Genomic DNA, 12,661 nt, shown 5'->3' on the forward strand with positions numbered 1-12,661 from the left:
AATAATACTAATGTTCGAGTCGTCATTAAATTAAAATTAAAAAATTATTCTTTTTTCTGTTAAAAAAGTATAAATATTAAAAAACATAAAAATTTTAAGTATGACTTTCTTTGAAAGATAAACCAAATGAATACTTGATAATCCCCAACCCGACTTACCCAAAAAAATCGATTACTCAATCATGGACAGTGTATTTTAATGAATCTTTGGATTTTATAAATCATATAAAGGATGAGCCTCCTAATACTACAATCAATTAATGCATAGGCCTAAGAACCAAAGTGATTAAAAATGGTTAATCCAATAAAATTTAAATTTAAAAAGTTCCTTTTCCAAAAAGTTTGAAAATTATGGCATGTTTTCCGTGGCGTTTTCGTTGGGGGCGGCCCGGGCGGGGCTAAATAAGGGTGTGGGAATTCATGTTAAATTTACTATCCAGCAATTAGAATTTCGACTTTCGAACATTGGCAACACTGAATCCAATGTTTTGGAGGAGCTGTTTCTCCTATTTTAGAAATTTCATTGGTTTTAGTTTTAATTTAAAACCAGCTGCTGCCCTGGCCGTTAATTAATTATAACCGTACCATATTTTAAATATAGAGTTGAAATAATATTCCATAAACTAAATTTTTAATCCGAAATATTATTTGCACTATCGTAAACAGGGGAGACAGAAGAACACAACCGTAAAAATAAAGTTGACACTCGAGTAGCCCATTGTTTATATTGAAATTAAGAACAAGCCCAATCTAAATTAAATGATAATTGACGTATGAAAAAAGAATTCAAATGAACTGAGCCGACACAACGGCCAAAGACGAAAACATGTTACTGGTTTTTGTACGTAAAATATTTTTGAACAATGCGACCAAATTCAACGTAATTATTTTGTTAATTCTTTTCAGTTATCTCTACTAACATTGACAGCTATTTACGAATGCAATGGTAACGAACAAAAAACCATTTCAATTACTCTTTCTCAAAATAAAATTATAAATATTTGAAAAACAATGTCCAAATTATTTTCAGCCGAATGCAGGGGATTGTCCAAACAAGCTGGACCACAACGTAAATGGAGCAAAATCGTTAAATATGGTATCCAACGCTTAATTATACTTTTATCCAATATTTAGATACAATTTGCCTAATATACAGCACGAATCCAGAGTTGGGTATGTATAAACAGATTTCTATAAGATAAATTTAATTATTGTATAGTGTCTGAAATGTTCTATTAAGAAAGGGAAAAGACCGTAAGCTTACTGGACTAACGCCACTTTATTAATTGCATGGACCCATAATTATAAATTATTAATTATTTAACTAAACCCCCGTACCGTACTGTGGAGGGAGGGGGGTACAACCACCCTGGAACAATTTAAAAACCTTTAGTTCGTACAATCATGGGCCAAATAATGACATCATATTTGGCCGTATCACCACATTCTCGTCCAAGTGTTCAAGGACATTCGAAAATGACCTTGAGAAATAACTTGAAACTGAATTAGTCTGAAAACGAAAATACTTAAATCGTTTAAGAAAACGCAAAAAAAAAACAATAAAATAACAGAAACCTTTTTTAAACGAAGTAAATAATTGAAATTCATTTCAAGAACTCTTTACAAAAATTGTTCGAAAACTTTACCATCTGCAACTACACACGCTTGTGCACGTGTAACAACTGTGTTCTCCAATATTTCTTGTGTGGTTTCACGAAATGCATTTCTAACTCTTTCTCGTAAAATTAAAGGTTCGATCTTTAATTTTTAAATTAAAGATTAATTCAGTTTCAAGTTATTTCTCAAGGTCATTTTCGAATGTCCTTGAAGACATAGTTCATAGCTACTTGGACGAGAATGTGGTAATACCAAACTATATTATATAGTCTTTGGGTAATACGTGCTTTTCTAAATGAAACCTGGTTTCTAAACCTCATGGATCGCGAGATAATTTTTTGACGACCTTGAACCGAATTTTTAAGGTCATCCAATTTTACAAACTTTAAAGACTCCCACCATGACGAGTTTGTCTATCAAATTTCAATAATGTAACACGCCTTGTATTCGAGTTATTAGCGGTTTCTTGCCATTTCCCTTTTACGACCTTTGTGATTTTAGGAAATGTTTTATCGACTTCCTATTGGTCAAATCCGATCGCGTCCAAGCATCGATTCGGCTTTCATTTCCGATTTGGTTTTTAAATTCTTTATTACAAATTTTCAGAAGTGACGCAAATGTCAGTCTCTAAAAATGCTCAACATCTGTCGCCCCTGAGAGTTGGGCCGTGTTTGTCCCAACACGCAATACACCTGAAATTTTATCTCTTTCCGCCGCTAATTTCGGAGGGTGGGGGTGATTTTATGGGGTAGTTTCACAAGTCCTGTGAGTTTCGGAAACGGGGAGGTGGGAGGTGGGGGGGAGGGTTCGGGTTCGTTCCGGTTTGAAAGTCCCGTGGCTCTCTTGGCGTACGTTAGTCCCGTCTAGGAGGATGAAAGTGAACCTGGAGTGGTAATTTGCGCGCACTATGTACTGCACATGCCTCTCGGCTGGCCCGGTTCATCGTAATGTGCTGCCATCTCTGAACGGCAAAATCTGAACTGTGAGCTTAAAATAAGCTAAGCAGGTCCTAGGCAGGGTTTTGAAGATGAAAGTCGTGTATTTCTATAGTTATAGATAATTAGAAAGATTTTGAAAGATAAAATGAATATAATATCAGCAATTTTGAATGAGCACAGTTATAGTTGTGCATCTAATAAAAAAGACGCTGGTAAGAATAATTTGATTTATTTTGTATGTTTAATATTTTGGCTATGTCACCAAGGCCTAGTAACCTATAACTTCAACTTGCATTACAAAACATTTTGGAAATAAGAAAAATCCAAATACTAAAAAAGGGAAAGTTGGAAATAGGAAAGCTGATAGTCAATTAATTACCATTACTTATCCATTATTAACGATATACGTTAAATGTTGAAAGATTGGTTAAGCCCACCTCATCAAGCTAAGCCTATTTCGCGATATAAAAAAAGCTATTTTTTAATTTTTACTAATTAGAGTTGCGGCTAGAAGTCGTTACAATCGTATGAACCAAGGCGGACACGGAGCGCCTCCAGCGGATTTCGGTTCCACACATACGAACAACGGCCCCGTGCTATAGGCATGGTAAATACCAGTGGCGTCGCTAGGGTGTTTTAGGAGGCGCTTGAGCCACCTGTCAAATTTCTGAAGCGCCACCTAAAATTTCCTAGAAGCGCCACCTAAAATTCCCAATTTAATTTTTCATAGTCGGCCTCAATATTTCAACTTTAAAAACCTTTTTGGGAGCTCCCCCCTCCCCCATATCACTCATTATAGGACGCCCCTGACCAGTGCTAATGGCTTAAGCGCCACCAGTTTTGAAATCCTGGTGACGCCACTGGTAAATACCACTCCAGGTTCACTTTCATCCTCCTAGGTCCCGTGGCCTTTATGCATCAGCCATTGGATACAGGGGGTTTAAAGGGGTACAGGGAGGTTTGGAACGACTGCGAGTTTGGCTTATTTTTGCGGGGAAAAGGGTACCACGGAAATTCTCGCGTTGGAAAGGGGGAGGGGAGTACTACGGAAATTATCACATTTGAAAAGCGGATAGGAGGTACCACGGTAATTATCACATGGGAAAAATGGGGAGGGGGTACCACGGTAATTATCACATGTGAAAAGCGGAGAGGGGGTACCACGTTTTTTATCACATGGGAAAAATGGGGAGGGGGTACCCCGGTAATTATCAAATGGGAAAAAAGGGGAGGAAGGGCCTTACTGCGGTGGTTCGACTATGGGGTAAAGGGTGCCATGGAAATTCTCGCGTTGGAAAGGGGGAGGGGAGTACTACGGAAATTCTCGCATGGAGAAAAGGGGGAGAGGGTACCACGGTAATTATCACATGGGAAAAGCGGAGAGGGGGTACCACGGTAATTATCACATGGGGAAAAGGGGAAGGAAGGGCCTTACTGGGGTGGTTTTACTATGGGTAAAAGAGCACCATGGTAATTATCACATGAGGAAAAGGGGGAGGGGGGTACCACGGTAATTATATCATGGGAAAAAGGGGAGGAACGGTAATTATAACATGGGAAAAAAGGGGAGGAACGGTAATTATCACATGGGAAAAATGGGGAGGGGGTACCCCGGTAATTATCACATGGGGAAAAAGGGGAGGAAGGGCCTTACGGCGGTGGTTCGACTATGGGGTAAAGGCTGCCACGCAAATTCTCGCATGGGTAAAAGGGGGAGGGTGCCTTACTGCAGTAGATCGACTATGGGGAAAGGGTGCCACGGAAATTATCCCATGGGAAAAAGGGGTTGGAGGGCGTACTGGAGTGGAGCGCCTCGAAACACACAACTAGCTGAGGGCCCGCCTGTAAATAAAACGTGACGTGGAGTACTTTTCTAATTGGAACCAACTTTCTAACACTTACGGTTCTCGAGATAATTTTTGGATAACCTTGAAGACATGGTTCAAAGTCATCGATATTTTTAAAGTAGGTGTTCCCCCTACACGCTTTATGCGACCGGAAAATTTCAAATTCGTACCTAAAACAGATTTTGAGATATTCGCCCTGGTTCATTTTTTAGTGGACACCCTGTATCGCGAACGCGTTTAATATTTGCGTGGAAGTCGTTTCGATACCGGACACTGTAGAGCTGCCTAGATTCGGATCCAGTTGATTATTTAGTCGGAGGTAAAACGTGGATACTGGGATAAAGTAACTAGTGTTTTGTTTTGTTCATTTCCGGCATAGCTAACCAGGAATTGGGTTACCAACCATTCTGTGACAAGGATGGTCTCTTTGTACCCAAGCAACAAAGCGTGATCGGTGGAGGCCAAACGATCAACTTTTGCGTCCAGTCCGACTGCGGTGCCAGAGTGTCCAGAGAAACGGCTGACCCAAATATTGATTGCCAGAGACAATACGCCAAGCCTCAACCACTTCCGACCGAAGACCCGAACAATGACAAGCTTGGGCCACTTTGCCGTTTGTTTTTTCTATTTTGGAACAGTTGTTGAAATTGTGCCGCGTGTTCCGAGTTGTTATTTAGAGCGTAACCAATTTTCCCTTTCGTTTCAGAGCGGGTAATCAGGATCAAACCGTCACAAAGCGGCTTCTTGGCCGATAGGCTTGGCAAAAAAAATAAAATATAATTTTTCAAAAATAAATTGTTGCACTCTTTAAAGGGCCGCAGAAGCGTTTGAATTTTGAGGTTGGGCCGGTAGAAGCACGTGATTTGGAAAGCGGGAAGACATACCTAAGTCGCGTGAGTGAATGGTATGAGCTATCTGAAATGCAATCCGAATTTTTCAAACGATTGTGTGAACCTTTGACCGATAATTGGTTAATGATCGTAGAAAATATGCAAAAATAAATGCAATTTAATTGGTGTTTAACTCATTAAGTTCTTTTAACATAATTTTTTGGGGAAATGGTTAGCTTTTCCCCTTTTATTACAAGCCAAAATATTGTATTTTAATGACAAATAATAAATTATTTGTAAGCGGTCTTTTACTTAAAATCCTCCTTCTGACAGAGGTACCTTGCAAATATGTTTCGAGGCAATTTTTTCACTGTTATTTTTTAAACTTTTATAAGCAGTTTAAAGGGAATAGAATCTCCAGCGCGTTCTTTATGGAAAACCCCATCAATTTCCTTTATTCCCTTCACAATCAGCGATTATCAGCGCCGCAGGTGTGAAAAGCCATGGGAGGTAGCGGACAATAGTGGAACCCTCGGAGGGTGACAGAAATACCAGAGGTTATATTCCCTGTAAATACGCCGTACTTGCTACTTATTTAAAGAGATAAATTAATAATGACAGATTTAGTGCGTTAATGATACATATATCAATTATTTCGATGTCCTTTCCCGTAAATATATTTTTATACATTTACATATATTCCCTTCGATTTGGAATCGGCTTTTGAGGTGGTAGAGCCGCTTGACCGCCTTTCCGGCAGGCCTCGCAAATGAATCCATTTTAATGACAATTTTATGACTGTATGACACGAAAGGACACTCCCATTCTAGGTGGTAGGTATTAAGCCATCTTTCTGATTGGTTACGTGAAGGGGTCACCAATTTCTGCTGTGTTGAATTCTGATTTGAAATTTCGCTGATAGACTTTGGTTTAAGTGGATTCTTCTGACTTCTGGCTTTTTACTAACGTCGAATTACGCACGACTGATTCCATGGACTGAGAAATCGTGATTTTTCTTTGCAAGGTTAAATTATTTTCCGCCAAAAGAACTGTGAAGATTCAAGATATAATAAAAGTTTTTATTCACTATAAGCACTTTGAACCGCAATAGCAATTCTTTGCGTGAGATTCAAGATTATACTCTAAGAAATTACCGTAAATTTAACCGTCAAATTGATCGTTAAAATTCAATGCTATATCAAGAATGTATTTATACTCAGGGAGCAGTGGCGTTGCGAATTGACCGTATTGACGTGGGGCCCAGGGTTGAACGTGAAAAAGCCCCCCCCCCCCCTACGTGTTTTTAAAACCCACCCATAAAGGTCAACTTAAAAAAGTTCAGACTATTACTAAATTATATTTTAGGTAATTTGGTTAAAATTATGACTACACAAAGCATTGAAAGAACTAAGATATTTATATTTCGAAATAAGTTTGGATGGCGATGAAAATTTGACGTCTGCTAAACCCATTGAGTTGGGATTCAGGAAATATTAATCTAGAGGTCCAATCAGGACTTCGGATTTCGGTATTTCGCGAAACAAGTTTTGGCGTGACTGCCGTCTGCTCTAAAATGACGAGAATACTTTATTTTTCTACCCGTGTGGCCATCTATCGCGTTTGCCGTAAAAAAGGTTTAAGATAACCACACAAAAAGCGGATGGCGCCACGGGTCGAATGATAAAGTTTTCTGACTTTTCTCGTCATTTTAGAGCAGACAGAACATTTGTAATTTTCAAAACTTGTTTCGCGGGGAGTAGATTTAATTGGATCTCTAGATTAATATTCCCAACTCAGGGGCTGTTCACAAATTACGTAACGTGGTATGGGGGGAGGGGGGTTTTGTCAAGCGTTACTAATTGTTACGGGGGGGGGGTTCACTAAAATGTTACGTAACACATCTTATTTTTACTATCGTAGAATAAAATTTTCATCACTTTCAGAAACAGTCGTAATTATTAAAAACATAAGCATCTTCATTGGTTTACACAAGTTTAAAAGAATTTCATACCCATGGGTATAAAGTGTTGCATAAAAATACAGTTGTAATTTCAAATGTAAATTACAAACAATAATATTTAGTACCTGATCTTATTGTACTTTATTACCAGCAAATTAGTTGTTACGTAATATAATAATTTAAGGGGGGGTTCAATATTTGTTACGTAATTTAAGAAGAGGGGTCTTTCCATTTGTAACTCTTTGTTACGAGGGGGAGGGGGAGTCCAAAAAGTGGTTTTTCTGCGTTACGTAATTTGTGAACAGCCCCTCAATGGCTAAACCCACCGCTTTTAAATTCATAGGCCGCTAAAGCCATTTATTTTTTAATTATAAGCTTTTATTTTAAATGAAATTATGGAATAATTGAAATAATTATTTTTACCCTAATGTTTTTGCCACTGGCAGCGATTCCCACCCGGGCCACCTCTTCTTGTTCGCGATCGCGATGGGGCCCCCAAAAGGTCGGGGGCCCAGGGAAACCTGTCTGGCAAACCCCGTGTACGCTACGCCACTGTCAGGGAGAATGAATATGTCGAGATTATTTTTAGCGTTTCTCCAATTCCACCCGTTGGGGGTCCCGGTATACTCCACAGCTTTAATTAAATCAAATAATAACTACTGCAATCTCATTGGTTCTTATGTTTTTCGACGCGATTAACGCTGCTGCGAGGACGCAAAAAATAAGACCGCCTCCTTTTTTCCTCCCACCCCCTTAGCGTGACGGCGTTAGGGCCTCAACGTGTTCGTCTATATATTACTGTGTAAAGAGTGTGAAACTAACAGTAGTTTAAAAGTTTATTTAACGGTGGCATGACAGTTCATTTAACATTGAATTTGCATTACAAATAACGGTTAATACATGTTTAATATTACATATGTGGTATACCCAATTTTACATTCACCGGTAAAATGTAATGTAGTCAAACCTTAAATTTTTATTTTTCTGAAACCAACATTTTGCAATCAACCTGTAAAATGAAATGTATAGAAACATTTAATTTTTTATTTTTATAGCACAACATTTCCAATCAAACCGTAGATTTCACATTCATAATGCATTCAATTTCCAATCAAACCAGTAGATTTCACATTCATAATGCATTCAATTTCCAATCAAACCAGTAGATTTAACATTCATAATGCATTCAATTTCCAATCAAACCAGTAGATTTCACATTCATTATGCATTAAATTTCCAATCAAACCAGTAGATTTGACATTCATAATGCATTCAATTTCCAATCAAACCAGTTGATTTGGCATTCATTATGCATTCAATTTCCAATCAAACCAGTTGATTTGGCATTCATTATGCATTCAATTTCCAATCAAACCGTAGATTTGACATTCATTATGCATTCAATTTCCAATCAAACCAGTAGATTTGGCATTCATTATGCCTTCAATTTCCAATTAAACCAGTAGATTTGGCATTCATTATACATTAGTCGCGTGTCCGGCTCATAGATATAGGAAACTAGCCGAGAAGCCCGCCTTACAGGCGGGCCCTCAGCTAGTTATGTGTTTCGAGACACTCCACCCCAGTACGCCCCCCCCCAACCCCTTTTCCCATGGGATAATTTCCGTGCCACCCTTTTTCTCATAGTCGAACCACCGCACTAAGGCACCCTCCCCCTTTTACCCATGCGAGAATTTCCGTGGCACCCTTTTCCCCATAGCCGAATCACCGCAGTAAGGCCCCATCTTTTTTTTCCATGTGATAATTACCGGGGTACCCCCAGTAAGGCCCTTCCTCCCCCTTTTCCCCATGTGATAATTACCGTGGTACCCCCTCCCCATTTTCCCCATGTGATAATTACCGTGGTATCCCCTCTCCGCTTTTCTCCATGCGAGAATTTCCGTAGTACTCCCCTTCCTTTCCAATGCGAGAATTTCCGTGGTACCCTTTTCCCAGCAAACCCCCTGTATCCAATGGCTGATGCATAAAGGCCACGGGACTAACGAACCCCGTAGCGCCACGGTACTTTCAAATCGGAACGACCCCGAAACCCCCCTCCCACCTCTCCGTTTCCGAAACTACCCCATACGATCCCCTTCCCCTCCGAAATTCGCGGCGGAAACAGAGAGACAATTTCGGGTGTATTGCGTGTTGGGACAAACCCGGTCCAACTCTCAAGGGTGACAGATTTTGAGAAAATAGATAGTCGAACCTAGGTCGAACCACCTCAGTAACGAAGCGATAGGCAGTCTCGGTTTCCCTCTGTGCCGCGGGTCGCTTTTTCCTCGCCGCCCCGCCTTTGGCTTCGTGACAGACTAGGCAAACATTCCTGAAAGCTCGGACGTACGACGACGATGACCAACGTACCAAGCGCTCCTTATAATATAGACTCGGACGTACGACGACGACGACCGACGTACCAAGCGCTCCTTATAATATAGATATATATATAATACTCTAGATACAAGTTTTACGACGGCTTATCGGGGACGTGACAGCTAGCAGACCGGGGGTTTTTCGACAGTAGCGACATCGTTGGTGAAATCAAAAATTAATTAATTGTCACGTGACTCTTCAGCTGTTGCTTTTGCGGCCTAGATTTGAGAAATACTTCGTTTAGGGCTCTATAAGTTTAAATTCATTGAAATTGAAATGGCAAGTCGAAAATAAGTTCAATTATGGGAAACTAATATCAAAGGCAAGTGAATTATCCATATATATTAATAATTATCAGCTAGGCTAATACCCATGAATGTATTCATTTCAACCATGAATATCGAACTATATCATTACCCTTTCTACCATCTGGGGCTAAGATGGGCGATTCCTTTCTGTGTTTTACGTAATCACTTGAGCCAATCAGGAGACAGACATTTGTCATTGACTTGATCCACAAAACGTTTCAAGGATTGCACGATTTAACCGGCGAAGAAAATTACTAGTGATTCTCAGAAAAATACCTCTACTACTACAAAATCTATTGATAATCAGAAATAAAGGAATTCATTATTCATATTCTTACCTAAATTCGTTCAATCAAAAAGATGTGTATTAAAATTTTAGAAACCAAATTTAACGCTAAGCCTTGGCACTGAAAGTTAGTCAAGTTTCAAAACGTTGCCCTTAGGCATGTGCGAGCACTCGATTTTGGTCGAGTACTCGTTCGAGTTTCGAGTCGAGTACTCGACTCGAAACTCGAAAACCATTAAAAGAGAAACTCGAAACTATTTTGAGTTTGAAATTGAAGCCAAGGCCTATTTTTCGAGTACTCGAGAAGCTTATTTTATACAAGTCCCAACTCGCGAGTTTTCCAAATGAACTCTAAAATCTCGAGTTTTAAAAATAAGCTCAAAACTCGCGAGTTTTCAGAATAAACTCGAAAAATATTCGAGTTTATTTTGAAAAAGGTATAAAATTATATTTATAAAACTTTGCAAAGCCTAAGCTATTCTATTGGTGGAAGATAGAATATAGATTCTTCCTGATTGGATAGAATTTCAAAGTGTGTAGGTGTACAAAGCAAAACTAAAACTAAAACTAAAACCATAACGTAGAATGCCCTATACGTTTTTGGTGGAGCGATACACTTTTAGATGTGGTTAACCTCTTCAGTCGGTTTAGTAACTTTAGAACTTTAGTTCAATAATAAATTTAGGCCTTTGTTTAAAAATAAGAAATAATAAAATGACTTCTAAGAAACGGAACCGCCGTGATTCTTTTCACGAGGAAATTTCGGAGCCCAGTGATTTTGAAAATATATCAGAATCACATTCATATTCTACTAGTTCTGAAGAAGATCTCTTGGACTCCTCTGGAACTTCTGAAACAAAAGCCAGAAAAAGTAAAGTGTGGAAGTTTTTTGCTTTCTTAGATAAAAATCATACACGATGTTTGAAATGTGAAGCAATTATAAATTCTAAAACTGGAAGCACCTCAAGCATGAGAACTCATTTAAGATCCAAGCATCAAGATGTTTTTAAATTGTTGCAGTCAGAAGAAAATGTGGCGAAGAAAACCAAACAGCCTACCTTAGATGAAGTTTGTGCTCGAGTAGCAATATTTGCAAAGACTCATCCAAAAGCTATTTCTATTACTAAAGCAATTGGCAAAATGATTGCGTTAGATTTCCAGCCGTATTCAATCGTAGAAGATGCTGGCTTTAGGAGAGTTTTGAATGAATGCGAGCCCAGGAACCATATTCCAAGCAAATCAACATTTACAAGATATGTGATTCCAGATTTGTACAAAGAAATGCTAAATAAAATCCAATCTGATTAGAACCAAGCTCTCGAAGATAAAACATCGCTGGAGTCCTTATCATTTACTGAGTCTAACATGCCATTTTACGAGGAGTAATTTCAGCATCGCTGTCATGAGCTTGTCTTGTTTCCCTTACCATGAAACACACACCGCAGAAGCAGTGAGAGAAAATTTAAGAAATCTGATGTTGAAATTCATCCCTCAACCGTTCATGGAAGGAACACTTCCAATTTATGTCACAACTGATAATGGAAGAAATATATCAAAAGCTGTAAAAGACTCTCAATGGAATCACGTAGCCTGCTTTTGCCACACTTTACAATTATGCTTCCAAGATGCTATTTCTGAATTGAAAATTAAAGCAACGAAAGTAGAAGATATTTTAGGGAGGTGTAGATCAATAGTTGGTCACTTTAAGAAAAGTGTAGTGTCCTCAAATTTATTGAAGCAGAAACAAAAAGAGCTAAATATTCCAGAAAATCATTTGATTCAAGACATCGAAACCTAAGCCTAAATTGTCGAGTACTCGAAACCCCCTTTTAAGCTAAGCCTAAATACTCGAAAACTCGAAAACAAATTGAAACTCGACTCGAAACTCGATATTAAAATTTTTTTAAACTCGAACTCGACTCGAAAACCAAAAATCCAGACTCGCACATGCCTAGTTGCCCTTCAACACAATTTTTGAGCGGCAGCGCGTGACCGACGTCATGATAGCTAAGCCCCTCCCATCGTAGCGACTGAGGTCAGTGTCAGAATTTATAGCCCGGTGTACCTAGTAACAGAGACCATATCACCGGAGGTCTATCCTTAAAAACACCAAATCTACCGGAATCGACAACATACCGATCTTTATAGTTAAGGGCTGCCTAGCTATTCTTGCGCCTATTCTCCATTACATTTTCAAGCTATCGTTGACTTCTGGAGTCTTCCCTCTCTTTGGAAGGTTGTCGTAGTTTCGCCGGTATTCAAGAACGGTTTCCCTGGTGACGTAACGAATTATAGACCGATCTCACTGCTCTGTATCTTTGCTAAAATATTCGACGCACTAATGCGTAAGAAAATATATTAGTGGTTCAAGCCGAACTTTTCTGAACACCAACACGGATTCTTGCAGTCGTGCTCGGTAGAGACGAACATTGTCACATTTTTAAACGAGGTAATGCCTCCCGTCTTACAACGAGGTCAGGTGGATGTTGTCTCCCTTGAT

The 12,661-nt window shown here is 39.1% G+C and overlaps 1 protein-coding gene across 1 annotated transcript; it reads left to right on the top strand.

The window, feature by feature from the left end:
• Positions 1 to 737: 737 nt before the first annotated feature.
• Positions 738 to 5,196, top strand: LOC149934478 (uncharacterized). The gene is made up of 6 exons (XM_090181120.1): positions 738 to 840; positions 906 to 945; positions 1,030 to 1,068; positions 1,134 to 1,172; positions 4,781 to 5,014; positions 5,108 to 5,196. The coding sequence occupies exons 1-6, from the start codon at positions 826 to 828 to the stop codon at positions 5,179 to 5,181; spliced, it is 441 nt and encodes a 146-aa protein (XP_090037246.1). The 5' UTR covers positions 738 to 825; the 3' UTR covers positions 5,182 to 5,196.
• The last annotated feature ends 7,465 nt before the right edge of the window (positions 5,197 to 12,661 follow it).

This window comes from Leiobunum rupestre, chromosome 7, assembly GCF_980474605.1.
Source record: "Leiobunum rupestre chromosome 7, qqLeiRupe1.1.hap1, whole genome shotgun sequence".
NCBI classification, from domain to species: Eukaryota; Metazoa; Arthropoda; class Arachnida; order Opiliones; family Sclerosomatidae; genus Leiobunum; species Leiobunum rupestre.